This window comes from Coregonus lavaretus, assembly GCF_964263955.1.
Source record: "Coregonus lavaretus genome assembly, chromosome: 32".
NCBI classification, from domain to species: domain Eukaryota; kingdom Metazoa; phylum Chordata; class Actinopteri; order Salmoniformes; family Salmonidae; genus Coregonus; species Coregonus lavaretus.
The window spans coordinates 28,548,077-28,575,863 of record NC_140019.1 but is presented as its reverse complement, the minus strand read 5'-3'; the positions used below and the strand labels follow the sequence as shown (position 1 = coordinate 28,575,863).

General features: G+C 41.6%; 1 protein-coding gene across 2 annotated transcripts; it reads left to right on the top strand.

The window, feature by feature from the left end:
• Positions 1-23,051, top strand: clnk (cytokine dependent hematopoietic cell linker). 2 transcript variants are annotated; one of them, XM_084149906.1, is made up of 17 exons: positions 1-145; positions 13,623-13,655; positions 17,827-17,980; positions 19,175-19,227; positions 19,358-19,415; positions 19,577-19,639; positions 19,847-19,881; positions 20,075-20,094; positions 20,193-20,267; positions 20,481-20,502; positions 20,683-20,707; positions 20,792-20,873; positions 20,975-21,000; positions 21,136-21,233; positions 21,424-21,501; positions 22,093-22,248; positions 22,675-23,051. In XM_084149906.1, exons 2-17 carry the CDS (start codon positions 13,653-13,655, stop codon positions 22,825-22,827), a joined length of 1,101 nt encoding a protein of 366 aa, XP_084006032.1. In that variant the 5' UTR covers positions 1-145; positions 13,623-13,652; the 3' UTR covers positions 22,828-23,051. The 2 variants fall into 2 exon arrangements, with proteins under 2 accessions (XP_084006032.1, XP_084006033.1); XM_084149907.1 differs by lacking the exon at positions 1-145 and having other exon boundaries at positions 13,593-13,655; positions 22,675-22,882.
• The last annotated feature ends 4,736 nt before the right edge of the window (positions 23,052-27,787 follow it).

Genomic DNA, 27,787 nt, shown 5'->3' with positions numbered 1-27,787 from the left:
ACTGCAGACAGACACAGAGACACTGTGGTGTCCTAAAACCGTTCTCATCAAAAACAGGGCCAAAAAAGTTCTAAAGTATCCATACTGAGGCCTGGATTGTACTGTGGGTGGGCAATGGTGTAAAATTTTGCGTTCTACTTATAAGGTAAGCGTTTCTGTAACACCTTCCTGGTTTCTCTTTAAGATGGAGGCATAAACAATAAATCCATTTGATTGGAAGATCAGCCTATTTATGTTTGGTACCTTTATGTAAAAAGTTTACCCAGATTTGTATGTGGGAACTTGTATTTATGGGCTAAATTTAAACCTACAATTCCTTGCTTGGAGGGAATCGCAAGACTTTAATCCCGTTCCTACAAGCAGTTCATATCCGGGCTTGAAATATCTATTCTTCATAAATGGGTGTGAGTTTACGCTCCTGAAATAGACGTAGGCACAGATGGAGAGTTAATCTAATGAGAAAAAAGTAAATGTCATAACACCACCCTTGCACTTTGTAGAGCAGATGTTGAAATGTCACGATGCTCAGGCTTAAATTAAGAGCAATACCTGTTAAGAGAAGGCTTTTGCAGGCTATTTATTTTGAACCCGAATTACTGAATGTTCTGTGTGATGAGAAATATAATCTAAGAAATATATGAGTGGAGAATAAGTCTCTCTGTAGAAAACATGTCTCGCCGGCTTCTGTTTCAGATGGTAAATTGGTTTCACAGATTGTTATTGGTGCTCCACAGTTACTTTCAATGTGCAATTTTGAAACCATGATACTCAGCAATGGGCGGCAGCATGATGAGAATACTGCATATGAAAAGTGATGCAAAAGGTACAAGCACATAGCTGAATTCATTTATACCAGTTCAATCAGATAGTCAAATTAAATCAAATGCCAGGTCAAAAGCAAATAAATCTGTATTTTCAGTTTGAAAACTCATAGTGCATTTATGTATGTTTGTGCAGATGTTTGTTCTCTGAGCTGACACTATTGAGGCCAATCTCTCTAGCCAGACAACAATCGCTTGCAAAAGCCCCTGTCTCTTCACTCAGACTAATTTCTCAGTGAGTGTAGAAGGCCATGGGTGGTATGCTGTATCTGATGCTCATTGTTCACCAACACAGGAAGTCGTTTTAGGTTGTTGCAAAGCTAAAATTAGCCAAGTAGACTTCTGGGTAATGCTAGATGAATGATGGTAAGACCACATAAAAAAATAACATAAGTGTATAGTGTAGGTACTAAATGTTACTGGTTACAGAGTATTAACAAGCCTGTCAATCCCTTATTGGGCTTCCTCTACAATTGTAGCCTAAGCATGTTGACAAGGTAGTTTGTCTTTGAGAGTAAGTGCATGGCATCCACTCTCTTCTCTGTTTCTCATTTCAGCATCTCTCTCAGTTGGTGAACATGCAAAAAGCAACAGCAGCAGTAGCCAAAGATAATTGATAGGCTCTAGTCAAGAATAAATGTGGAAACAAAGAGAGCAGGCAGGATTTGAAAACACATAACTCTATTACATCTAAGAGCCTAGTAGCCGAGAACTCCTGAAAGTGTTGCTTGTTTTTTAATGGCTGTTTTTTCCCCTCCGTTTCCAATTTTCTAGTGGGATGTGGATGTAGCATCTCAATCATCTGTACTATACAAGAAAACATGCACTGGTTCATCCCTTCATGGGGATTTGGTTGTGACTGATATTTAGTGACAATAGTCATGCATACTTTATCCTCTGTTTGGTTGATGATTGATGACACACCGCTGGCTATTTCTAGATTTTGCTCTTTAAAAAAAGATGAGTCACTTTTTTATTGCATCAGCTTCACAAAAAGCATATTAGCACATGATGAGGAATTATGAGGAACAGATACTGACCTTTTATTAATTACGGGGAGTGAAGATCAAATAAAACACACAAATTGATTTATTTCTGTCCTAATTGATGAACATCCCAGGTAATGTTTTTTTATGACCAAATCTCTGCAACGCAAATTGAGGTTGCCCAGTGAAGGTCTAACTCGCAACTAGCTACATCTTCTATTTGTTTGTTTTCCCCCTTTAGGTTAGCAACGAAAGTTCAAAAACAAGGCTGTAATGTAGCTGTCATCTGTTCTCCACTCAATTAACTCCATGTCAGAGTTGATTAGGGTTCATTTTGGTGCGGGACTATGCAGGAAGCCAGACTTATTGAGTTATCGGTTGTTTAAAAAAAATGTAAATAAACATTTGTTGTTGGGGTTTTTTTTTGGGGGGGGGGGGGTGGTAGATCAGCTTTAATATTGCAGATAGATTGTGACTTCCATCAATGTAATTGTCTGCATCACTTCCAATCCCCATATGTTTGTTTTCTTCTCGCAAATATATACAGTATATACATACACATACATATACATATACACATACAGTGGGGAGAACAAGTATTTGATACACTGCCGATTTTGCAGGTTTTCCTACTTACAAAGCATGTAGAGGTCTGTAATTTTTATCATAGCTACACTTCAACTGTGAGAGACAGAATCTACAGTATTTGATCATAAGTATTTGATCACCTACCAACCAGTAAGAATTCCGGCTCTCACAGACCTGTTAGTTTTTCTTTAAAAAGCCCTCCTGTTCTCCACTCATTACCTGTATTAACTGCACCTCTTTGAACTCGTTACCTGTATAAAAGACACCTGTCCACACACTCAATCAAACAGACTCCAACCTCTCCACAATGGCCAAGACCAGAGAGCTGTGTAAGGACATCAGGGATACAATTGTACACCTGCACAAGGCTGGGATGTGCTACAGGACAATAGGCAAGCAGCTTGGTGAGAAGGCAACAACTGTTGATGCAATTACTAGAAAATTGAAGAAGTTCAAGATGACGGTCAATCACCCTCGGTCTGGGGCTCCATGCAAGATCTCACCTCGTGGGGCATCAATGATCATGAGGAAGGTGAGGGATGAGCCCAGAACTACACGGCAGGACCTGGTCAATGACCTGAAGATAGCTGGGACCACAGTCTCAAAGAAAACCATTAGTAACACACTACGCCGTCATGGATTAAAATCCTGCAGCGCACGCAAGGTCCCCCTGCTCAAGCCAGCGCATGTCCAGGCCCGTCTGAAGTTTGCCAATGACCATGTGGATGATCCAGAGGAGGAATGGAAGAAGGTCATGTGGTCTGATGAGACAAAAATAGAGCTTTTTGGTCTAAACTCCACTCGCTGTGTTTGGAGGAAGAAGAAGGATGAGTACAACCCCAAGAACACCATCCCAACCATGAAGCATGGAGGTGGAAACATCATTCTTTGGGGATGCTTTTCTGCAAAGGGGACAGGACGACTGCACCGTATTGAGGGGAGGATAGATGGGGCCATGTATCGTGAGATCTTGGCCAACAACCTCCTTCCCTCAGTAAGAGCATTGAAGGTGGGTCATGGTTGGGTCTTCAAGCATGACAACAACCCGAAAAACACAGCCAGGGCAACTAAGTAGTGGCTCCTTAAGAAGCAGCTCAAGGTCCTGGAGTGGCCTAGCCAGTCTCCAGACCTGAACCCAATAGAACATCTTTGGAGGGAGCTGAAAGTCCCTATTGCCCAGCGACAGCCCCGAAACCTGAAGGATCTGGAGAAGGTCTGTATGGAGGAGTGGGCCAAAATTCCTGCTGCAGTGTGTGAAAACCTGGTCAAGACCTACAGGAAACGTATGATCTCTGTAATTGCAAACAAAGGTTTCTGTACCAAATATTAAGTTCTGCTTTGCTGATGTATCAAATACTTATGTCATGCAATAAAATGCAAATTAATTACTTAAAAATCATACAATGTGATTTTCTGGATTTTTGTTTTAGATTCCGTCTCTCACAGTTGAAGTGTACCTATGATAAAAATTACAGACCTCTACATGCTTTGTAAGTAGGAAAACCTGCAAAATCGGCAGTGTATCAAATACTTGTTCTCCCCACTGTACATACATTTAAATACATAGATATATCCTTTTTAAAAATGTATATCCCGTTATTACTTTCCAACGCCACCACCCCTTCCCTAATTGGAGTAAACTAGTGAACAACAACGCTTAAGCCTCTACTTCCAGCTTATACATACTATATACATTTTATGGACACAGTCAAATTTACAAGAATTCTATTTCATTTGTTTTTACTCCTGAACTTCCTCTACCCTCAACCTGTCCATCCAGTTTGCCTCTATATGCCATATCTTTCTAACTGTGCTCTTTCACAAAAGCTCTCAACCTATAACGTATATACTTATTATGGACACAGTATGCTTTACATCAGTTATCTTGTTGTTATTAGTTGTTGTTAGTTGTTATTAGTCCCATCCTTCAGCGCCATTCAACACCTCCCATCTATCTCTTAACACCATCCATATTGGATTTCTATTTGCCATATATTTTTCAACTGTACTGTGATGTACAGTGAGGGAAAAAAGTATTTGATCCCCTGCTGATTTTGTACGTTTGCCCACTGACAAAGACATGATCAGTCTATAATTTTAATGGTAGGTTTATTTGAACAGTGAGAGACAGAATAACAACAAAAAAATCCAGAAAACTTTATGAATTGATTTGCATTTTAATGAAGGAAATAAGTATTTGACCCCTCTGCAAAACATGACTTAGAACTTGGTGGCAAAACCATTGTTGGCAATCACAGAGGTCAGACGTTTCTTGTAGTTGGCCACCAGGTTTGCACACATCTCAGGAGGGACTTTGTTCCACTCCTCTTTGCAGATCTTCTCCAAGTCATTAAGGTTTCGAGGCTGACGTTTGGTAACTCGAACCTTCAGCTCCCTCCACAGATTTTCTATGGGATTAAGGTCTGGAGACTGGCTAGGCCACTCCAGGACCTTAATGTGCTTCTTCTTGAGCCACTCCTTTGTTGCCTTGGCCGTGTGTTTTGGGTCATTGTCATGCTGGAATACCCATCCACGACCCATTTTCAATGCCCTGGCTGAGGGAAGGAGGTTCTCACCCAATATTTGACGGTAAATGCCCCATCCATCGTCCCTTTGATGCGGTGAAGTTGTCCTGTCCCCTTAGCAAAAAAACACCCCCAAAGTATAATGTTTCCACCTCCATGTTTGAGGGTGGGGATGATGTTCTTGGGGTCATAGGCAGCATTCCTCCTCCTCCAAACACGGCAAGTTGAGTTGATGCCAAAGAGATCGATTTTGGTCTCATCTGACCACAACACTTTCACCCAGTTCTCCTCTGAATCATTCAGATGTTCATTGGCAAACTTCAGACGGCCCTGTATATGTGCTTTCTTGAGCAGGGGGACCTTGCGGGCGCTGCAAGATTTCAGTCCTTCACGGCGTAGTGTGTTACCAATTGTTTTCTTAGTGACTATGGTCCCAGCTGCCTTGAGATCATTGACAAGATCCTCCCGTGTAGTTCTGGGCTGATTCCTCACCGTTCTCATGATCATTGCAACTCCACAAGGTGAGATCTTGCATGGAGCCCCAGGCCGAGGGAGATTGACAGTACTTTTGTGTTTCTTCCATTTGCGAATAATCGCACCAACTGTTTTCACCGTCTCACCAAGCTGCTTGGCGATGGTCTTGTAGCCCATTCCAGCCTTGTGTAGGTCTACAATCTTGTCCCTGACATCCTTGGAGAGCTCTTTGGTCTTGGCCATGGTGGAGAGTTTGGAATCTGATTGATTGATTGCGTCTGTGGACAGGTGTCTTTTATACAGGTAACAAGCTGAGATCAGGAGCACCTGGGAGCCAGACATCTTTCTGATTGAGAGGGGGGTCAAATACTTATTTCCCTAATTAAAATGCAAATCAATTTATAACATTTTTGACATGCATTTTTCTGGATTTGTTTCTTGTTATTCTGTCTCTCACTGTGAAAAAATACCTACCATTAAAATTATAGACTGATCATTTCTTTGTCAGTGGGCAAACGTGCAAAATCAGCAGGGGATCAAATACTTTTTTCCCTCCCTGTATCACAAAAGTTCTGAACCCTTCTATTCTCATTGTTTCTACAGATTGTAAATTGAAAATAAACATTTTTGCTAAAAGTATTATTATCGATCGATTGACTATCTGCGTATCAGTTAAAAAACACTAGGCCATAGAATCGGTACGTCAAAAATCTCTTCCCAACTATTTTGCAATCTATATGGGATGGCTGTCAATCCTTTGGTCCTTAAATGAAACTGGTATACTTTTTTATTTATCACAATTGTCTTTAACCAATTATGTTCTTTAATGCAGGGCCAACAGACCAGTTCCTTACTTTTTCCCCCTTCCACTTTCCTCTTCCATTTTTGCAGTAAGGCTGCAATTATTTGGTTGTAATTTTAAGTAGAGCAGACATTTCCATATATTTTTGTTAGCTGCATGTGTGACATAACTCCCCCAGTCCTACCTATGATATCATTTACGAAGATTATACCTTTTTTAAACATTTTTTCAAAAAATAATGTTTTTTTTATCAATTTGTATATTTGAGTTTAACCACGATATTTGTTGCATTATTTGTTTTGTCGTTTCTGGAGGATTAAATTGAAATTGCAACCAACTTTCAATGGCTTGTTTTAGAAATAGAGATATTTTCCTTTTCAAATAACTGAAAGTGAGAGTTTGTAATCTGAATAAAGGGAAAAGGGCCATTCTTGAACATGGGGTGAGACAATCTTACTAATTTGCTAGAGAACCAGTTCGGATTAAGTATAACTTTTGTATGACTGATGTCAAGGTCGAGGTAAGGAACAGACCAAGGCGCAGCGTGATGAACAAACATACTTGACTTTATTACCGTCAGTGATAATAAGCACACTAAACAAAACAAGAAACGACTCGTGACGTCCACGGTGACAATGACCGAACACGGAACAAAAACCCACAACCACAAAGGGAAAACATACCGTTTAAATATGGCTCCCAATCAGAGACAACCAGCCAACAGCTGACACTCGTTGCCTCTGATTGGGAGTCACTCAGGCAAACATAGAATACAACAAACTAGAATGAACACCAACATAGAAATACACACATAGAAATGAACACACCCTGGCTCAACATAATGAGTCCCAGAGCCAGGGTGTGACAACTGAAGCTTTTAGTGATAGGTCTAATGCTTTAATATTTAATCATTTCTGTCCCCCGAATTCATATTCATTATATAAATCGGCCCATTTAATTTTGTCTGGCTTGCCGTTGCAAATAAAATTGAATATTTTTTTCTCATATAATTTAAAAAACTGTTCGCTAGGTGTAGGCAAGACCGTAAACAAATAGGTAAACTGGGATAATACTAAAGAGTTGATCAGGGTGATTTTTCCACAAATAGACAGGTATTTACCTTTCCATGGTAGCAAGATCTTATCTATCTATTGCTAACTTTCTAATACAATTTATTCGAATGAGATCATTTATTTCATTTGGGATATGTATTCCGAGTATATCCACATCACCATCAGACCATTTTATTGGTAAACTACATGATGATGTAAAAGTTGTATTTTTTTGTGATCCAATACGTAATATAATACATGATACATAATTTGGTTGTAATCCAGAAAGGTTAGAAAATGTATCTAGATCCTCTATGAGGCTGTGGAGGGATTCAAGTTTTGGATTTAAAAGAAAACATGAATCATCAGCGTAAAATGACACCTTTGTTTTTAAGCCCTGGATTTCTAATCCCTTGATATTATTGTTGGATCTGATTTTAATAGCTAACATTTCGAAGGCCATAATAAATAGATATGCCAATAGTGGACAACCTTGTTTTACTCCTCTTGACAGTTTAAACTTTCGGAGAATAGCCATTATTTACTATTTTACACCTAGGGTTACTATACATGATTTTAACCCATTTTATAAGAGATTCTCCGAAATTGAAATGCTCGAGGCATTTATATATAAACTCCAGTCGTACTTTATCAAATGCCTTTTCAAAGTCTGCTATGAATAACAGGCCTGGTTTTCCAGATTTTTCATAGTGTTCTATTGTTTCCAGTACTTGCCTTAATTATCTCCAATGTATCGTCCATGTAAAAAACCTGTCTGATTAGAATGAATAATGTCCGACAATACCTTTTCAATTCTATGCACTATACGTTTTGCTAGAATTTTTCATCACAACACTGAAGTATAAGGGGCCTCCAATTTTTTTCATGGACTGGATCTTTATATTTCCCACTTGTATACTTCAGGTACTTCAGGCGGCAGGTAGCTTAGTGGGTAAGAGCATTGTGCCAGTAACCGAAAGGTTGCTGGTTCTAATCCCCCAGCCGACTAGGTGAAAAATCTGTCGATGTGCCTTTAAGCAAGGCACTTAACCCTAATTGCTCCTGTAAGTCGCTCTGGATAAGAGCGTCTACTAAAATGTAAATGTATCCTGTTTCAGTAATAATTAAATCAGACCTACTTCTTGAGTGTCCGATAATCGACCGTTTACATAGGAGTGGTTAAAACATGCTAACGGTCCTCTAAGAATATCAATAAAGGTTTGGTATAGCTCGACTGGTATGCCATCCAACCCTGGAGTTTTCCCAGACTTAAAGTCTTTAATTGCATCCAGAAGTTCCTCCTCTGTCCTCTAAGTTCCTCCTCTGTCCAGTAAGGTTTGGTATAGCTCGACTGGTATGCCATCCGACCCTGGAGTTTTCCCGGACTTAAAGTCTTTAATTGCATCCAGAAGTTCCTCCTCTGTAATTTCAACTCCACTTGAGTCTTTCTGTATGGCTGTTAATTTTACATTATCAATAGAACAAAAATCCCTACAATTAGCTTCAGTTAGAGGAGATGGAGGTGACTGAAATGAAAACATATGCTTAAAGTACTTTGCTTCATCCTTCAAAATATAATTTGGTGAATCATGGGTGACTCCGTCATTTGTAACCAGTTTCAGTAAATTATTTTTGGTAGCATTTCTATGTTGAAGATTAAAAAATAATTTGGTGCATTTTTCCCCATATTCCATCCAGTTTGCTTTATTTTTTATAATATATTACACTTGAATAAGTTTCTCCATTTCTTTTTGTTTTTCCTCTAATTTATTCTGAGCCTCTATGTTACAGTTTTTATTGCTATCTATCTGTTCTGTTAGACCTTCTATTTCCTTTGTTAGTATGGACTCTTTTGACCTAAATTGCTTTTGTTTTCGAGGTGAGTACTGAATTGCATGGCCTCTAAAGGCACATTTAAAAGTGTCCCATACAATAAGGGGATTTGATGTACCTATGTTATGTCGGAAAAAAACAGTTATAAATTCCTCTGTCCTAGTTAAAAACAAGTTAACATCCAACAGGCTTGGATTAAATGTCCAATATCCTCGCCCACGTGGAAATTCAGTAAGAGTAATGTATATGCCAATTATATGATGGTCCGACCGCATTCTGTCCCCTATCAACACTTTTTAAACTTTTGGTGCCAACGAGAATGACATAAGAAAGAAGTCAAGATGTCACGGTTTCGGCCGAGGCTGCTCCTCCTCCTTGTTCGGGCAGGCTTCGGCGGTCGTCGTCCCCGGAGTACTAGCTATCACCGTTTGATGTTTTCGCTGTCTGTTGGTTTTGTCTGATTGTGTACACCTGTGTCCTGTTTAGTTGATTATGTCCTCTATAAGTTTCCCGTTTGGTTAGTCTTGTGTTGTGTGTTATTGTTCGCCTGTCATCAGGTCGGCTCGTTGTTTGTTTGTTGTTTTCCTGTCGTCGCACTGTACTGTTTTCGTGCGCCTTGGAATACTAGCCTTTTGCGCATTGTTGCGCATCGTTCGCCTCTTGTTTGTTTTGAGGCCAGTGTTTTGTATATTTTTGGTCGTGTTCAGTAAAGTATTGGACTGAGCTTCTGTGTCTGCGTTTGACTCCTTCACCACATCTACATCAGCCGTTGTGACACAAGACGACTAGCTTGTTGATACCAAACGTGACTGGAAATCTCTAAGCAATGTCATCCCTAACTTTCTTGTTAACTGGAAAGCAAATGCCCTGACATTTATGTGAGTCCTATGCAAAATATGCCAGTGAAATATTTACCGTAAGACCCGTAGTTGATGTTTGTTTTGTTTTTATTTGTTTGCACACTCCTCTGAGTTGTTTTGAAAATGCCTATTTGTTAATAAATCATGTAAAGGATTTGCAGTGCTTTGCTCATGCATGTGTTATAGTAAATATTACCCCACCGAGAAAAAAAAGAAGCAAATATCACAAATGTATATATTTGTTTATATTGTTGAATTATAACATTTAATGCTAGTACACTACCAGTCAAAAGTTTGGACACACCTACTTATTCAAGGGTTTTTCTTTATTTTTACTATTTTCTACATTGTAGAATAATAGTGAAGACATCAAAACTATGAAATAACACATATGGAATCATGTAGTAACCAGTATTAAACAAATACAAATATATTTTATATTTGAGATTCTTCAAATAGCCACCCTTGATGACAGCTTTGCACATTCTTGGCATTCTCTCAACCAACTTCATGAGGTAGTCACCTGGAAAGCATTTCAATTAACAGGTGTGCCTTCTTAAAAGTTAATTTGTGGAATTTATTTCCTTCTTAATGCGTTTGAGCCAATCAGTTGTGTTGTGACAAGGTAGGGGGGGTATACAGAAGATAGCCCTATTTGGTAAAAGACCAAGTCCATATTATGGCAAGAACAGCTCAAATAAGCAAAGAGAAGCGACAGTCCATCACTATTTTAAGATATGAAGGTCAGTCAATACGGAACACTTCAAGAACTTTGAACGTTTCTTCAAGTGCAGTAGCAAAAACCATCAAGCTATATGATGAAACTGGCTCTCATGACCGCCACAGGAATGGAAGACCCAGAGTTACCTCTGCTGCAGAGGATAAGTTCATTAGAGATAACCGCACCTCAGAAATTGCAGCCCAAATAAATGCTTCACAGAGTTCAAGTAACAGACACATCTCAACATCAACTGTTCAGAGGAGAATGTGTGAATCAGGCCATCATGGTCGAATTGCTGCAAAGAAACCACTACTAAAGGAAACCAATAAGAAGAAGAGACTTGCTTGGGCCAAGAAACACGAGCAATGGACATTAGACCGGTGGAAATGTGTCCTTTGGTCTGGAGTCCAAATTGGAGATTTTTGGTTCCAACCGCCGTGGCTTTGTGAGACGCGTTGTTGGTGAACGGATGATATCCGCATGTGTAGTTCCCACCGTAAAGCATGAGGAGGAGGTGTTATGGTGTGGGGGTGCTTTGCTGGTGACACTGTCTGTGATCTATTTAGAATTCAAGGCATACTTAACCAGCATGGCTACCACAGCATTCTGCAGCGATACGCCATCCCATCTGGTATGGGCTTAGTGTGACTATCATTTGTTTTTCAACAGGACAATGACCCAACACACCTCCAGGCATTCCAGGTGAAGCTAGTTGAGAGAATGCCAAGAGTGTGCAAAGCTGTCATCAAGGCAAAGGGTGGCTATTTGAAGAATCTCAAATATAAAATATATTTTGATTTAACACTTTTTTGGTTCCATATGTGTTATTTCATAGTTTTGAGGTCTTCACTATTATTTACATTTACATTTTAGTCATTTAGCAGACGCTCTTATCCAGATTCTACAATGTAGAAAATAGTAAAAATAAAGAAAATCTCTGGAATGAGTAGGTGTGTCCAAACTTTTGACTGGTACTGTACGTCTAATAATATAATCTCCATTTGAACATTAATATTTACATTTTACATTTACGTCATTTAGCAGACGCTCTTATCCAGAGCGACTTACAAATTGGTGCATTCACCTTATAGCCAGTGGGATAACCACTTTACACATTTTTTTTTTGGGGGGGGGGGGTGGGGTGGGGTAAGGGGGGGGGGTTAGAAGGATTACTTTATCCTATCCCAGGTGTTCCTTAAAGAGGTGGGGTTTCAAATGTCTCCGGAAGGTGGTGAGTGACTCCGCTGTCCTGGCGTCGTGAGGGAGCTTGTTCCACCATTGGGGGGCCAGAGCAGCGAACAGTTTTGACTGGGCTGAGCGGGAACTGTGCTTCAGCAGAGGTAGGGGAGCCAGCAGGCCAGAGGTGGATGAATACAATGCCCTCGTTTGGGTGTAGGGACTGATCAGAGCCTGAAGGTACGGAGGTGTCGTTCCCCTCACAGCTCCGTAGGCAAGCACCATGGTCTTGTAGCAGATGTGGGTTCAACTGGAAGCCAGTGTAGTGTGCGGAGGAGCGGGGTGACGTGAGAGAACTTGGGAAGGTTGAACACCAGACGGGCTGCGGCATTCTGGATGAGTTGTAGGGGTTTAATGGCACAGGCAGGGAGCCCAGCCAACAGCGAGTTGCAGTAATCCAGACGGGAGATGACAAGTGCCTGGATTAGGACCTGTTCCGCTTCCTGTGTAAGATCGTACTCTCCGAATGTTGTAGAGCATGATCCTACAGGATCGGGTCACCACCTTGATGTTAGCGGAGAACGACAGGGTGTTGTCCAGGGTCACGCCAAGGCTCTTCGCACTCTGGGAGGAGGACACAACGGAGTTGTCAACTGTGATGGCGAGATCATGGAACGGGCAGTCCTTCCCCGGGAGGTAGAGCAGCTCCGTCTTGCCAATGTTCAGCTTGAGGTGGTGATCCGTCATCCATACTGATATGTCTGCCAGACATGCAGAGATGCGATTCGCCACCTGGTTATCAGAAGGGGGAAAGGAGAAGATTAGTTGTGTGTCGTCTGCGTAGCAATGATAGGAGAGGCCATGTGAGGATATAACAGAGCCAAGTGACTTGGTGTATAGCGAGAATAGGAGAAGGCCTAGAACTGAGCCCTGGGGGACACCAGTGGTGAGAGCACGTGGTACGGAGACAGCTTCTCGCCACGCCACTTGGTAGGAGCGACCGGTCAGGTAGGACGCAATCCAAGAGTGAGCCACGCCGGAGATGCCCAGCTCGGAGAGGGTGGAGAGGAGGATCTGATGGTTCACAGTATCAAAGGCAGCAGACAGGTCTAGAAGGACAAGAGCAGAGGAGAGAGAGTTAGCTTTAGCAGTGCGGAGAGCCTCCGTGACACAGAGAAGAGCAGTCTCAGTTGAATGACCAGTCTTGAAACCTGACTGGTTTGGATCAAGAAGGTCATTCTGAGAGAGATAGCAAGAGAGTTGGCTAAAGACGGCACGCTCAATAGTTTTGGAGAGAAAAGAAGAAGGGATGCTGGTCTGTAGTTGTTGACATCAGAGGGATCACAAAAAATATATATTTGTGTTCTCAGAAACGGTCGTACCAGCCATTGTGTCACCTATTCTATTCCATCAGGAGCCCCACTTCAAGGTGCTCATGCTAATTTCTCAACTTGTCAAACCGCTCACACACAATAGGGCAGAGAGTCTGTAATCTGGTATTCATACAGAGAATAAAGATATGTGAATGTAAGGTGGTATGAAACAAGCATGAGGCCAATGAAAGTCCTCTTACAAACATTTAAAAAACTCAGTCTACGTCCCAAATGGCACCCTATTCCCTGTATAGTGCGGGTGCCATTTGGGACAGACCCACAATACTTCTGCATGTGCTCAGTGGATGAAAGGCTCCAAGGACGTGCTGTTTTGGAATGTGCAGCCTTAGGTTAAATGCCAAGCTAATTATGTTTTTTTTTGTTTGTGTTTGGCCTCATCGTTTGCTGAAGAGAGAGACCAGCTATGAGTCTGCTGTGATTATGGTGAGTAATGGGTGACCTGTTGGTTCCACTTGTACCTGGGAGGACGGTTTTAGAGCTCGCAACCCTTCCTGTTATTAGGGCTGCAGTCCAAACACGTTCATTTTACCCCCTCAGCCCTCACGTAAGCGACTTTCCCTCGGGGGAATCCACATCGAAACCGGATGCAGTTTGATTGCCATCTTAAGTGGAGGTCAAATTCACAAACGTTGCGCCCTCGGCCCTCGATTTAGCTCGAGGGAGCAAGTGAAATACTTTGATCACTAGTGGGGTTGATATGACCCACAATTCAATGCAAATTGTAGTCACGTGTCAAACTCCGGTGGCCGCAATGTGTCAAATTTAATCAACACGGCTGCATTTTCGGCATTTGAGACAAAATTATGACCAAGTTTGCTAAAAAAATGTATAGATGACATTGATTTTAGCGTTGGCAAATGGGAATGACGCTCAAATTGGCTTAGTCTCGTAGTGAGGCACCTATAAAACGTAGCTAGCTTCGTAAATTTTTTGGGGGCAAATCTGAAATAAATGACCAAACTATAAAATTAGCTAGCAAGATATGGTTAACTTTAGCTAGCTACCTGACAGGAGTGCTAGCTATGTTAGCTTGCTAGATACATTAATTTACATTTTAGTCATTTAGCAGACGCTCTTATCCAGAGTGACTTACAGTTAGTGAGTGCATACATTTTCATACTGACCCCCGTGGGAAACGAACCCACAACCCTGGCATTGCAAGCGCCATGCTCTACCAACTGAGCTACACGGGGCCCTAATAGCTTTAGGTTTTTTGTTTTTAAGCTCAAATTCAAGACTTCGATCAAGGACATTGCCTCTCTGATCATCACTCTTCCTCGCTTGGGCAAGGGACATTTGAGCACAGGAGAACAGAACGGCTCATAATAATGTCCAGAATGGATCAAATGAAATGGCATCAAACACCTGGAAACCATGTGTTTGATGTATTTGATACCATTCCACTAATTCCGCTCCAGTCATTACCACGAGCCCGTTCTCCCCAATTAAGGTGACACCAAACTCCTGTGCATTTGAGGTACACTCGGATGTGACAATGTAAAACATAATTCAAGAGCTGAGGGTTTAGGGCTGAGGGCTGTCTACTTTGCGTTTGGACTGCAGCCTTTACTGATATGCCCTCAGCGAGGTACGACATTCAACAACTTTTGAGAGTGAATTCGGAAAGTATTCAGACCCCTTGACTTTTTCCACATTTTCTTACGTCACAGCCTTATTATAAAATGGATTAAATTGTTTTTCCCCTCATCAATCTACACACAATACCCCATAATGACAAAGAAAAAATGTATTTTTAGAAATTGTTGAACATTTATGAAAAAATTTTAACGGAAATATCACATTTACTCAGTACTTTGTTGAAGCACCTTTGGCAGCAATTACAGCCTCGAGTCTACTTGGGTATGATGCTACAAGCTTGGGACACCTGTATTTGGGGAGTTTCTCCCATTCTTCTCTGCAGATCCTCTCAAGTTCTGTCAGGCTGGATGGGGAGCATCGCTGCACAGCTATTTTCAGGTCTCTCCAGAGATGTTCGATCGGGTTCAAGTCCGGGCTCTGGCTGGGCCACTCAAGGACTTTCAGAGACTTTTCCTGAAGCCATTCCTGCGTTGTCTTGGCTGTGTGCTCAGGGTCGTTGTCCTGTTGGAAGGTGAACCTTCCCCAGTCTGAGGTCCTGAGCGCTCTGGAGCAGGTTTTCATCAAAGATCTCTCTGTACTGAGTGGCGCAGTGGTCTAAGGCACTGCATCGCAGTGCTAACTGTGCCACTAGAGATCCTGGTTCGAATCCAGGCTCTGTCGCAGCCGGCCGCGACCGGGAGACTCATGGGCGGCGCATAATTGGCCCAGCGTCGTCCAGGGTAGGGGAGGGAATGGCCGGCAGGGATGTAGCTCAGTTGATAGAGCATGGCGTTTGCAATGCCAGGGTTGTGGGTTCGATTCCCAGGGGGGGCCAGTATAAAAAAAAAAAAATAATAATAATTGGATTCACTAACTGTAAGTCGCTCTGGATAAGAGCGTCTGCTAAATGACAAAAATGTAAAATGTAAATGTACTTTGCTCTGTTCATCTTTCCCTCGATCCTGACTAGTCTCCCAGTTCCTGCCGCTGAAAAACATCCCCACAGCATGATACTGCCACCACCATGCTTCACCATAGGGATGGTGCCAGGTTTCCTCCAGATGTGACGCTTGGCATTCAGGCTAAAGAGTTCAATATTGGTTTCATCAGACCAGAGAATCTTGTTTCTCATGGTCTGAGAGTCCTTTAGGTGCCTTTTGGCAAAATCCAAGTGGGCTGTCATGTGCCATTTACTGAGAAGTGGCTTCTTCAACACCATAGTGCCCTCAAAGCTCATCACTAAGCTAAGGATCCTGGGACTAAACACCTCCCTCTGCAACTGGATCCTGGACTTCCTGACGGGCCGCCCCCAGGTGGTAAGGGTAGGTAACAACACATCTGCCACGCTGATCCTCAACACGGGGGCCCCTCAGGGGTGCGTGCTCAGTCCCCTCCTGTACTCCCTGTTCACCCATGACTGCATGGCCAGGCACGACTCCAACACCATCATTAAGTTTGCCGACGACACAACAGTGGTAGGCCTGATCACCGACAACGATGAGACAGCCTATAGGCAGGAGGTCAGAGACCGTGTGGTGCCAGGATAACAACCTCTCCCTCAACGTGACCAAGACAAAGGAGATGATTGTGGACTGCAGGAAAAAAAAGAGGACTGAGCACGCCCCCATTCTCATCGACGGGGCTGTAGTGGAACAGGTTGAGAGCTTCAAGTTCCTTGGTGTCCACATCACCAACGAACTATCATGGTCCAAACACACCAAGACAGTCATGAAGAGGGCACAACAAAGCCTATTCCCCCTCAGGAGACTGAAAAGATTTGGCATGGGTCCTCAGATCCTCAAAAAGTTATACAGCTGCACTATCGAGAGCATCCTGACTGGTTGCATCACCGCCTGGTGTGGCAACTGCTCGGCCTCCAACCGCAAATAAGATTTTTCAATTTTTTATTTGTAATACATTTACAAAAAAATCTAAAAACCTGTTATCGCTTTGTCATTATGGGGTATTGTGTGTAGATTGATTGATTATTTAATCAATTTTAACATAACAAAATGCACTGTATAGTGTAACTTCCCTTATGCATCTCTTCTTTCCTGTCAGTCAGTCTGTCTGTCTGTGTGCCTGTCTAGTCTCATTTCATTTCACACATTTATGAAACATATCACTGTATTGTCGGTCAAGGGCTCTCAAATTATGTTAATATCCTTTGCCCTCCAACCCTCCACCACCCCACGCTGCCAGTTCCACCATCTGTCACATTGTGGCTTGTTTGTACAAAGTGGGTGAAGTGAGCGTAAGGCATTAATGTGGTGGGCCGAGTTTCTCCTTCTTGTCAAAACATGGCCCAACACCAGCACTCACACCACAGTACACTCAGTTACAGTAAATTAATAATGACGTTTCTGAGACATTGCTGATTAGAATGCAAAGGTGTGACAGATATCAGGGGAAATATCCTGACGGTACTTTTATGTGGAGCTAATGATGACTTTAATATACACCAGACAAAAAACAAACTCTTAGGTAACGAGTCAACAGTTTCAACAGTTTCATCAGTTGTCAGAGCAGCTTACCGATCACTGCACCTGTACACAGCCCATCTGTAATTAGCCCACCCAACTACCTCATCCCCATAGTTATTTACATTGCTCATTTGCACCCCAGTATTTTTATTTGCACATCATCTTCTGCACATCTATCACTCCAGTGTTATTACTAAATTGTAATTATTTTGCACTATGGCCTATTTATTGCCTCACCTCCATAACTTACTACATTTGCACACACTGTATATAGATTTTCTATTGTGTTTTTGACTGTACGTTTTGTTTACCCCATATGTAACTCTGTGTTGTTGTTGTTTTTATCACACTGCTTTGCTTTATCTTGGCCAGGTTACAGTTGTAAATGAGAACTTGTTCTCAACTGGCTTACCTGGTTAAATAAATGTGAAATAAAATACAAATAAAATAAAAAAACAGTTTCATGCAGTTTGTGTGAACTCTACAGTGTGTGTGAATCTCACATTGAAGTAGCTCCTTCTCGTTCTACACAGGAACCTTGGAAGAGAGGCAACAAGACCAAACAGAGATATGGTCGCTATAGTAATGTGGAGGAGGATAGGTATCATGTCCCTGACAACCATGAAGAAGAATTCTTGGTGCACATCCATCCTGCCAGATCCCCTGAGTCAGACAGAGACTATGCAGGTAGGAACTATAGTCCCTGACAATCTATTAGATAGAATTATGGCATTGAGAGGTCAAAAGTAAAAGTTGCTCCTCCATCTTGGATGAAAGGTATTAGCTATCCACACATGACAAATGCAAAATACCTATAATTAACATACTGTATATCTATAATTAAACTTAAAATGTAATATGTAAAAAAATTTGTGTATTTTACTTCCAATTTCACTTTGAAGTCTATTTTACGAGACATTCTAAGACATTCAAGCACAAAGTAGATTTAGACTAGACAAGAAGCTCCATTGTGCACCAGTCTAATTGAAAGGAAGAAAAGAAAGTGTGGGGAAGAACAAGTGAGACAGAAAGCAGAGCTGTAAGTGAGATCTCATGCTGCTGAGAGAGGCCTGTGAGTGGATCTCTAGAGCCATCTGTAGGCCAATCAAATCCACACTGTAGGAGAGATACAATTATCCTGAAAAGAAGGGGGAGAGAATAGCATGAGTAGTGTGAGTAAACTCCTCATGGATTATGGCTGATCTGTAGTAATACCACGATCAGGGGCCCCAGGGGCCCCACAGCTGCTCTGTAGTCATACCACAGTCAGGGGCCCCGCAGCTGCTCTGTAGTAATACAACAGTCAGGGGCCACACATCTGCTCTGTGGTAATACCACAGTCAGGGGCCACACATCTGCTCTGTGGTAATACCACAGTCAGGGGCCCCACAGCTGCTCTCTAGTAATATTACAGTCAGGGGCCCCACAGCTGCTCTGTAGTCATACCACAGTCATGGGCCACACAGCTACTCTGTAGTAATACCACAGTCAGGGGCCACACAGCTGCTCTGTAGTAATACCACAGTCAGGGGCCCCACAACTGCTCTGTAGTAATATTACAGATAGGGTCTGACAACTGCTATGTAGTCATACCACAGTCAGGGGCCCCACAACTGCTCTGTAGTAATATTACAGTCAGGGGCCCCACAGCTGCTCTGTAGTAATATGACAGATAGGGGCTCACAGCTGCTCTGTAGTCATACCACAGTCACGGGCCCCACAGCTGCTCTACTTTTGGCTGTGTTACTATGGATACAGTAAGAGTTGTTTTATTGTGTAGGGGGAATAGCACACTATACTTACATCTGCTGGTACAACTTGAAATTGCCATATCAACCAAAACTATTGAGATTAATAATAATGATATTCTTTCTTTTAAAGATAGGGACATTTCCAGATCCTCCTACGCTCAGAGTATCAGCTCCACTTCAAGTGTACGTGATTTTCCTCAGTTCCTCTTTTACATCACACAATTTGCCAGTTTACATCCAGTCCACGAGAGTTTAAACCCCATTGTTCAATGATTATATTAATGTTTATTGCCATGTTTTGTCATGCTTGTAGGGCAGCCCTATCATACCCCCACGAAATCCCAGAAGAGGACTCCCTTGTACTCCTCCAGGTAACTAAAACCCAAACTGAGGCTTATGACGTCTACACAGTTTTATTCACAATCAATTACTGATTGAAGCACAAATAAGCGTTGGTAGAGAGTTCCAATATGGACAGTCCTTGGTCATGTTTCAAGTTTGGTCAATGGATGCATGGCGTTGTTTTGAATAGGAAATACCGGACCTGCTGTCAACCGCCAACTGAAACCAGGAAAATCAAGGAGGACCCAGTTAGGTAATAATCACCATACAGACAATACAGTCACCTCAGTAATCATTGGTGATAATAACATCATCCTTTAACATCAGTTTTGATTGGGATAATTGATAATCGGTGCATGCAGAACATGACTTCACTTATTCCAATTCATAAACATGATGATGTCAAGATGATGATATAGCACAACAAAGGAAATCAAGTTCAAGAGATGTTGTTTTACAGATGACAGAACACAAGTCATGGAGTCTACAGAACAGGTAAATGTTTTACTCAGTGAAAAAAGTATACTATTCAATATTCCAAACAAACGCTCTGGCAAGGATCAAGAGGCTAGCACTTAAGATTTACAAACAAAAACATGATACTGGTTTCTCTTTTCTTTAAAATATTCCAAACTGGAAAAGATTGCCAAATGTAAAATATATTCCTCTTGATATTCCTCTTTTCCAGAACATGCTACTCCCACCAAGGTAATAGTACCTATAGTCCCTTTACAAATGTAATGACGCTGGTATCAGCATCATGTTTGTAAGTCCAGTATGTTCATTTGAATACTGTTTGGTTCCAGGTCTACACCCTCCTTACCTAAGAACCTAATAATCAAGCTGGCTGGGCTGGACCTCCAGAGGCCCTGCAGGAGAGAGTGAGTGTTTTTTCCATCTAACTAACACCATGGGGACAATAAGGGGACACTAATGCATTGTTATATGGACTATTAGGGCCACCTCTTGGTTGAATGTGATTCCACCATGACCCATCTCAGAAATTATGTGCATCTATAGTTATATTTCCAATTAAAAGATGTCATGAGATTTGAAGAGTATTGTAAAATTGGTCCATCTCTTTTTCCCTCCAGCAGACAGAGAGGACAACAACATGTAAGTGGTCAAATCACATATTGTATGCCTAAATTTAACTTTGGGTGAATCTATCTACATGGATGCAGTGTTAGCGGTCCATAAAACGTTATTGCTAAAACTGAGTAACAAGTAAATGAATAGCTACTAATGTTTGCTTCATGTTCATCACTAATAATGTATGCTTCATATTCATTATAGGTGGAATGCAATACACCCTCAAAAGGTGAGTACTATTTAAATTCCATATTAAAGAAACCAAATGTTCTAAGGTTGTAATTATAATAATATCAATTTCAACATATTTTAGGTCATTGTTCGGGGAGAGAGCGAACTATCCAAAGCCAAAGATATTCATTGGACCTTGAATTTCAACTCAACACAGACATAAGGTACATGGGAGGAATTTTTGTGAAGTTCTTTAAAACCACTGCAGTAGTTCATTAGTATTTTTCAATGTTTATGATAACACATTATTTGATTCTTGAATTAGGTTACAACAAAGGCACAATACCCCAGGTAAATAAGACCTTGCCATCTAAACATTTTGTGTAGTTTTAATTGCATTGATCTCCAATTTACCTATAGAAAATAAACTACTTTGTCGAGTATGATAAATGCAATTTAAAGGCTGTCTTTTTTTATGGAATGTAGAAGAGTCCTCAGTGAAGCGCCAACAACACCATGAGTGGCCTCAAACCAAAGATGATGTGGAGCAGCATGACTTTGTCCCCAAGGAAAGACCTTGTCAGGTATGCTGCCTGAATACACCAGGCACATCTCCAAATGAGGGATGTCCACCAAACCAAACAGGACAATGATGTGCTTGAAAATTACTTGGAAGTAATGAAAGAACCAAAACTATGACAGGAAATGCAAATGTACTGTAGCCTACATGATTGGCCCATTTATGAAATTACAATTAGCTTAATTTTTTTCCAGACGTACAATGAACAAGACTGGTACATAGGAGCTTGCGATCGAGCAGAGGCTGAACATGCCTTACACCTGGTGAATAAGGTTTGCAATGTGAGGTGTTATTTAAGCAATGAAGCCCGAGGGGGTGTGGTATATGGCCAATATACCACAGATGTCAGCCAATCAGCATTCAGGGCTTGAACCACCCAGTTTATAATACAGTGAGGGAAAAAAGTATTTGATCCCGTGCTGATTTTGTATGTTTGCCCACTGACAAAGAAATGATCAGTCTATAATTTTTATGGTAGGTTTATTTGAACAGTGAGAGACAGAATAACAACAAAGAAATCCAGAAAAACGCATGTCAAAAATATTATAAATTGATTTGCATTTTAATGAGGGAAATAAGTATTTGACCCCTCTGCAAAACATGACTTAGTACTTGGTAGTAAGGGTTTTGCCACCAAGTACTAAGTCATGTTTTGCAGAGGGGTCAACTGCTAAGAGTTAGAACAGTCCCAACAGCAGAGTTACAAGGTGTTTCTTGAAGTATTAATGGATGTGATCCTAGTGAGCACTGTATATTTTATATGCAATGATTACATCCTGCTTATGAATGTGTTATAACTGTGTTATAAAGTCCTTGTATATGTACCCTTTAAAGAAAGTGTTACCCAAATGTCTCCCTAACAGGATGGGGCATTTTTGGTGCGGAATTGCTCAAGGAACACGGACAGCGAACCCTTCGTCTTAGCAGTGTTTCATGACAAGAGAGTTTTCAATGTTAAAATTCGGTTCATTGAAAGCACCTCCAAGTACGCCCTTGGGACTGGGCAAAGTGCCAATGATGTGAGTAGACAAGTAAGAAGGAGTACTTTGCTTTAGTAGAATTTACTTTAACTTTACTTGAGTACATTTTACTTTACATTAACGCTGATATCCGCCATGGGCGAAACAGCGCCACTGGACGCCACAGGCAGCTTTGTCATTGTTTTTGTTTTGAGGAAATGAGCCTCCAGCATCACGGTAAAAAAAACATGGTAGTAGGCCTAGATACCCTGCTGTTCTACCGCACGTGAAAAACATGGTAGTAGGCCTAGATACCCTTCTGTTCTACCGCACGTGCGGAACTGTGTTCCTTGTTTTGAAGTAACGTCTTTGTTGTTGTAATACGGCAAACGGACGTGGCAGTTTCACCGGTATGGATTGCAGCTTTAAGTATCACACCAAGCGTATCCTTACATGGCTTTCATTCATGTTTTATTTTCTCCCTAGATGTTTGATACTGTGGCAGACATCGTCAAATTCCACACCATATTCCCCGTAGTCCTGATCAACGGGAGGAACCAATCAGCTAGCAAATATCATGGGAACTGTGTGTTGACATACCCAATCACAAAAGAGGTTGTCAACCAACTGTTGGAATGAAAGGCCTACTGTGCCCATGCAATAACAATCACATTTTGTCTGAGTTGATCCACTGGATTTGTCTGGATTTATCTGTTTTATAATGTGCTATATTTGATTATAAATTGTCACATTTTGCTCTATACTCTGTACATAGACTCACCATTGGCTTGCATCTGAGTACATGTACTGTATAGACACTGCATTGACATTATGTAAACTTACCTAAATAAAAGGTTTTAAGGAAGCATTGAGACTGACCTATAAATTATTTTTTATGTTGCAAAAGTAGAACAGATAATTCAAGTATAAATAAAGGAGTCACTGCTAATACAGACCAGGGAGGCAATTTCTCTGAGACACACTTCTGTGTGAAGAACAAATCAATAGATATCTAACAAAGATTAATTCATGAATACCAACAGCAACAACAGAGTAGTTTCCTCCTTTTCAGAGGTTCCTCTAAGAGTCCTACTGACTATGAATTTGCAGCGCTCTCTCAAACACGAAGATGAGCTTAGAGATGAACTACTCTGTGATTCTACTGGTTCTCACTGGAGCAGTTTATACCTCAGCACAATGTAACAGCTTGATTAAGTTACCTTTCTAAATATTATTCAACATTTCATTATCTTGGGTCATTTTACTATTAGTGTCCAGAGGGGTATAACCGAATCCCAGAATTTTTCAGAATCTCTGCAGGAGTTATGCACATGTGAGCATAAAAGGGTGCACAATGGAATTAGAGTTTCCTAATGGGAATGTCCTATAGAGCAGGGTATCCCAAACTCGGTCCTCGGGTGCATGGTTTTGCCCTAGCACTACACAGCTGATTCAAATAATCTAAGCTTGATGATGTGTTGGTTATTTGAATCAGCTGTGTTGTGCCCAGGACCGAGTTTGAGAAACCTTGCTATAGAGCACTAAACCCCTTTGCTTCATAAAGCATTATAAAGTCTGGTCATACAGTGAGGGAAAGAAGTATTTGATCCCCTGCTGATTTTGTACGTTTGCCCACTGACAAAGACATGATCAGTCTATAATTTTAATGGTAGGTTTATTTGAACAGTGAGAGACAGAATAACAACAAAAAAATCCAGAAAAACGCATGTCAATAATGTTATCAATTGATTTGCATTTTAATGAGGGAAATAAGTATTTGACCCCTCTGCAAAACATGACTTCGTACTCGGTGGCAAAACCCTTGTTGGCAATCAAGGAGGTCAGACGTTTCTTGTAGTTGGCCACCAGGTTTGCACACATCTCAGGAGGGATTTTGTCCCACTCCTCTTTGCAGATATTCTCCAAGTCATTAAGGTTTCGAGGCTAACGTTTGGCAACTCGAACCTTCAGCTCCCTCCACAGATTTTCTATGGGATTAAGGTCTGGAGACTGGCTAGGCCACTCCAGGACCTTAATGTGCTTCTTCTTGAGCCACTCCTTTGTTGCCTTGGCCGTGTGTTTTGGGTCATTGTCATGCTGGAATACCCATCCACGACCCATTTTCAATGCCCTGGCTGAGGGAAGGAGGTTCTCATCCAAGATTTGACGGTACATGGCCCCCTTTGATGCTGTGAAGTTCCTGTCCCCTTAGCAGAAAAACACCCCTAAAGCATAATGTTTCCACCTCCATGGCGTTCTTGGGGTCATAGGCAGCATTCCTCCTCCTCCAAACACGGCGAGTTGAGTTGATGCCAAATAGCTCGATTTTGGTCTCATCTGACCACAACACTTTCACCCAGTTCTCCTCTGAATCATTCAGATGTTCATTGGCAAACTTCAGACGGCCCTGTAAACAGTGGGGGAAAAAAGTATTTAGTCAGCCACCAATTGTGCAAGTTCTCCCACTTAAAAAGATGAGAGAGGCCTGTAATTTTCATCATAGGTACACGTCAACTATGACAGACAAATTGAGAAAAAAATATCCTGAAAATCACATTGTAGGATTTTTAATGAATTTATTTGCAAATTATGGTGGAAAATAAGTATTTGGTCACCTACAAACAAGCAAGATTTCTGGCTCTCACAGACCTGTAACTTCTTCTTTAAGAGGCTCCTCTGTCCTCCACTCGTTACCTGTATTAATGGCACCTGTTTGAACTTGTTATCAGTATAAAAGACACCTGTCCACAACCTCAAACAGTCACACTCCAAGCTCCACTATGGCCAAGACCAAAGAGCTGTCAAAGGACACCAGAAACAAAATTGTAGACCTGCACCAGGCTGGGAAGACTGAATCTGCAATAGGTAAGCAGTTTGGTTTGAAGAAATCAACTGTGGGCGCAATTATTAGGAAATGGAAGACATACAAGACCACTGATAATCTCCCTCGATCTGGGGCTCCACGCAAGATCTCACCCCGTGGGGTCAAAATGACCACGAGAACGGTGAGCAAAAATCCCAGAACCACACGGGGGGACCTGGTGAATGACCTGCAGAGAGCTGGGACCAAAGTAACAAAGCCTACCATCAGTAGCACACAAAGCCGCCAGGGACTCAAATCCTGCAGTGCCAGACATGTCCCCCTGCTTAAGCCAGTACATGTCCAGGCCCGTCTGAAATTTGCTAGAGTGCATTTGGATGATCCAGAAGAGGATTGGGAGAATGTCATATGGTCAGATGAAACCAAAATATAACTTTTTGGTAAAAACTCAACTCGTTGTGTTTGGAGGACAAAGAATGCTGAGTTGCATCCAAAGAACACCATACCTACTGTGAAGCATGGGGGTGGAAACATCATGCTTTGGGGCTGTTTTTCTGCAACGGGACCAAGACGACTGATCCGTGTAAAGGAAAGAATGAATGGGGCCATGTATCGTGAGATTTTGAGTGAAAACCTCCTTCCATCAGCAAGGGCATTGAAGATGAAACGTGGCTGAGTCTTTCAGCATGACAATGATCCCAAACACACCGCCCGGGCAACGAAGGAGTGGCTTCGTAAGAAGTATTTCAAGGTCCTGGAGCGGCCTAGCCAGTCTCCAGATCTCAACCCCATAGAAAATCTTTGGAGGGAGTTGAAAGTCCGTGTTGCCCAGCGACAGCCCCAAAACATCACTGCTCTAGAGGAGATCTGCATGGAGGAATGGGCCAAAATACCAGCAACAGTGTGTGAAAACCTTGTGAAGACTTACAGAAAACGTTTGACCTGTGTCATTGCCAACAAAGGGTATATAACAAAGTATTGAGAAACTTTTGTTATTGACCAAATACTTATTTTCCACCATAATTTGCAAATAAATTCATTAAAAATCCTACAATGTGATTTTCTGGATTATTTTTTTCTCATTTTGTCTGTCATAGTTGACGTGTACCTATGATGAAAATTACAGGCCTCTCTCATCTTTTTAAGTGGGAGAACTTGCACAATTGGTGGCTGACTAAATACTTTTTTTCCCCACTGTATGTGCTTTCTTGAGCAGGGGGACCTTGCGGGCGCTGCAGGATTTCAGTCCTTCACGTCGTAGTGTGTTACCAATTGTTTTCTTGATGACTATGGTCCCAGCTGCCTTGAGATCATTGACAAGATCCTCCCGTGTAGTTCTGGGTTGATTCCTCACCGTTCTCATAATCATTGCAACTCCACAAGGTGAGATCTTGCATGGAGCCTCAGGCCGAAGGAGATTGACAGTTATTTGGTGTTTCTTCCATTTGCGAATAATCGCACCAACTGTTGTCACCTTCTCACCAAGCTGCTTGGCAATGGTCTTGTAGCCCATTCCAGCCTTGTGTAGGTCTACAATCTTGTCCCTGACATCCTTGGAGAGCTCTTTGGTCTTGGCCATGGTGGAGAGTTTGGAATCTGATTGATTGATTGCTTCTGTGGACAGGTGTCTTTTATACAGGTAACAAGGGGAGATTAGGAGCACTCCCTTTCAGAGTGTGCTCCTAATCTCAGCTCAATACCTGCATAAAAGACACCTGGGAGCCAGAAATCTTTCGATTGAGAGGGGGTCAAATACTTATTTCCCTCATTAAAATGCAAATCAATTTATAACATTTTTTACATGCGTTTTTCACGATTTCTTTGTTGTTATTCTGTCTATCACTGTTCAAATAAACCTACCATTAAAATTATAGACTGATCATTTCTTTGTCAGTGGTCAAATGCACAAAATCAGCAGGGGATCAAATACTTTTTTCCCTCACTGTAACACACCTGCTTCTACAAAGATTGTTATCAGGACCTTAAAGGTCCTGCACAGTCATCCTATTTCCCAGCTAAAATTGTCTTTTACGTGACTAAAACATCACCTATAAAAAAAGACATTATGATTAAAATGCTCAGAATTTTTGAAAAGTGGGCGAGAAGCTAATAGCCTGAGTGGGCGGGAAGCTCGCCTTGACTGACAGTTCTTAGCACCAGTAGACTAGCTAGCTATGTAAACAACACCCTGCGAACATTTGATGATGGTTAAGGCTTATCTAAGGGCTCTTTAAATCCGTATTGTGGAAATTCACGGTGAACGCTGCAGATGTCGGCTCAATTGGAAATGTACTTTAGATTTCTAGCATTCTATCTGCAACACTTCAGCGACACATATTTAATAGAGCCCTAAATTTGGTAAGAGAATAAGATGTTATTGTTTGTGTATTTAAATGAGCGGCTAAATGTGACTATCCCACAATAAGCCAATAGTATCTGGCTTTCTGTATTCACATTTTTGACACAAAGGAGAAAGCCAGTAATTTTCTGATCTAACTTTATCTATGTACCAGCAACAGTCATTTTTCATACGTTGGTCATCCTACTTTGAATTGGTTTTATCCAAATATCATCCGATTTGATGAAAACATGATTTTGACTGTTCAGGACCTTTAACTGGCATCCCCCCTCTCTTCCCATCCCGGCATGATGAACCACACCACCAAGTTTCAGTGGTACGACTGTTGGGAGTGGCCCACCTGTCTGCCATTCTACTTGGGGGTGTATGTGTTCAGCTGCCTCCTGGATCTGGTCACCAACAGCTGGTACCTGTGGCTG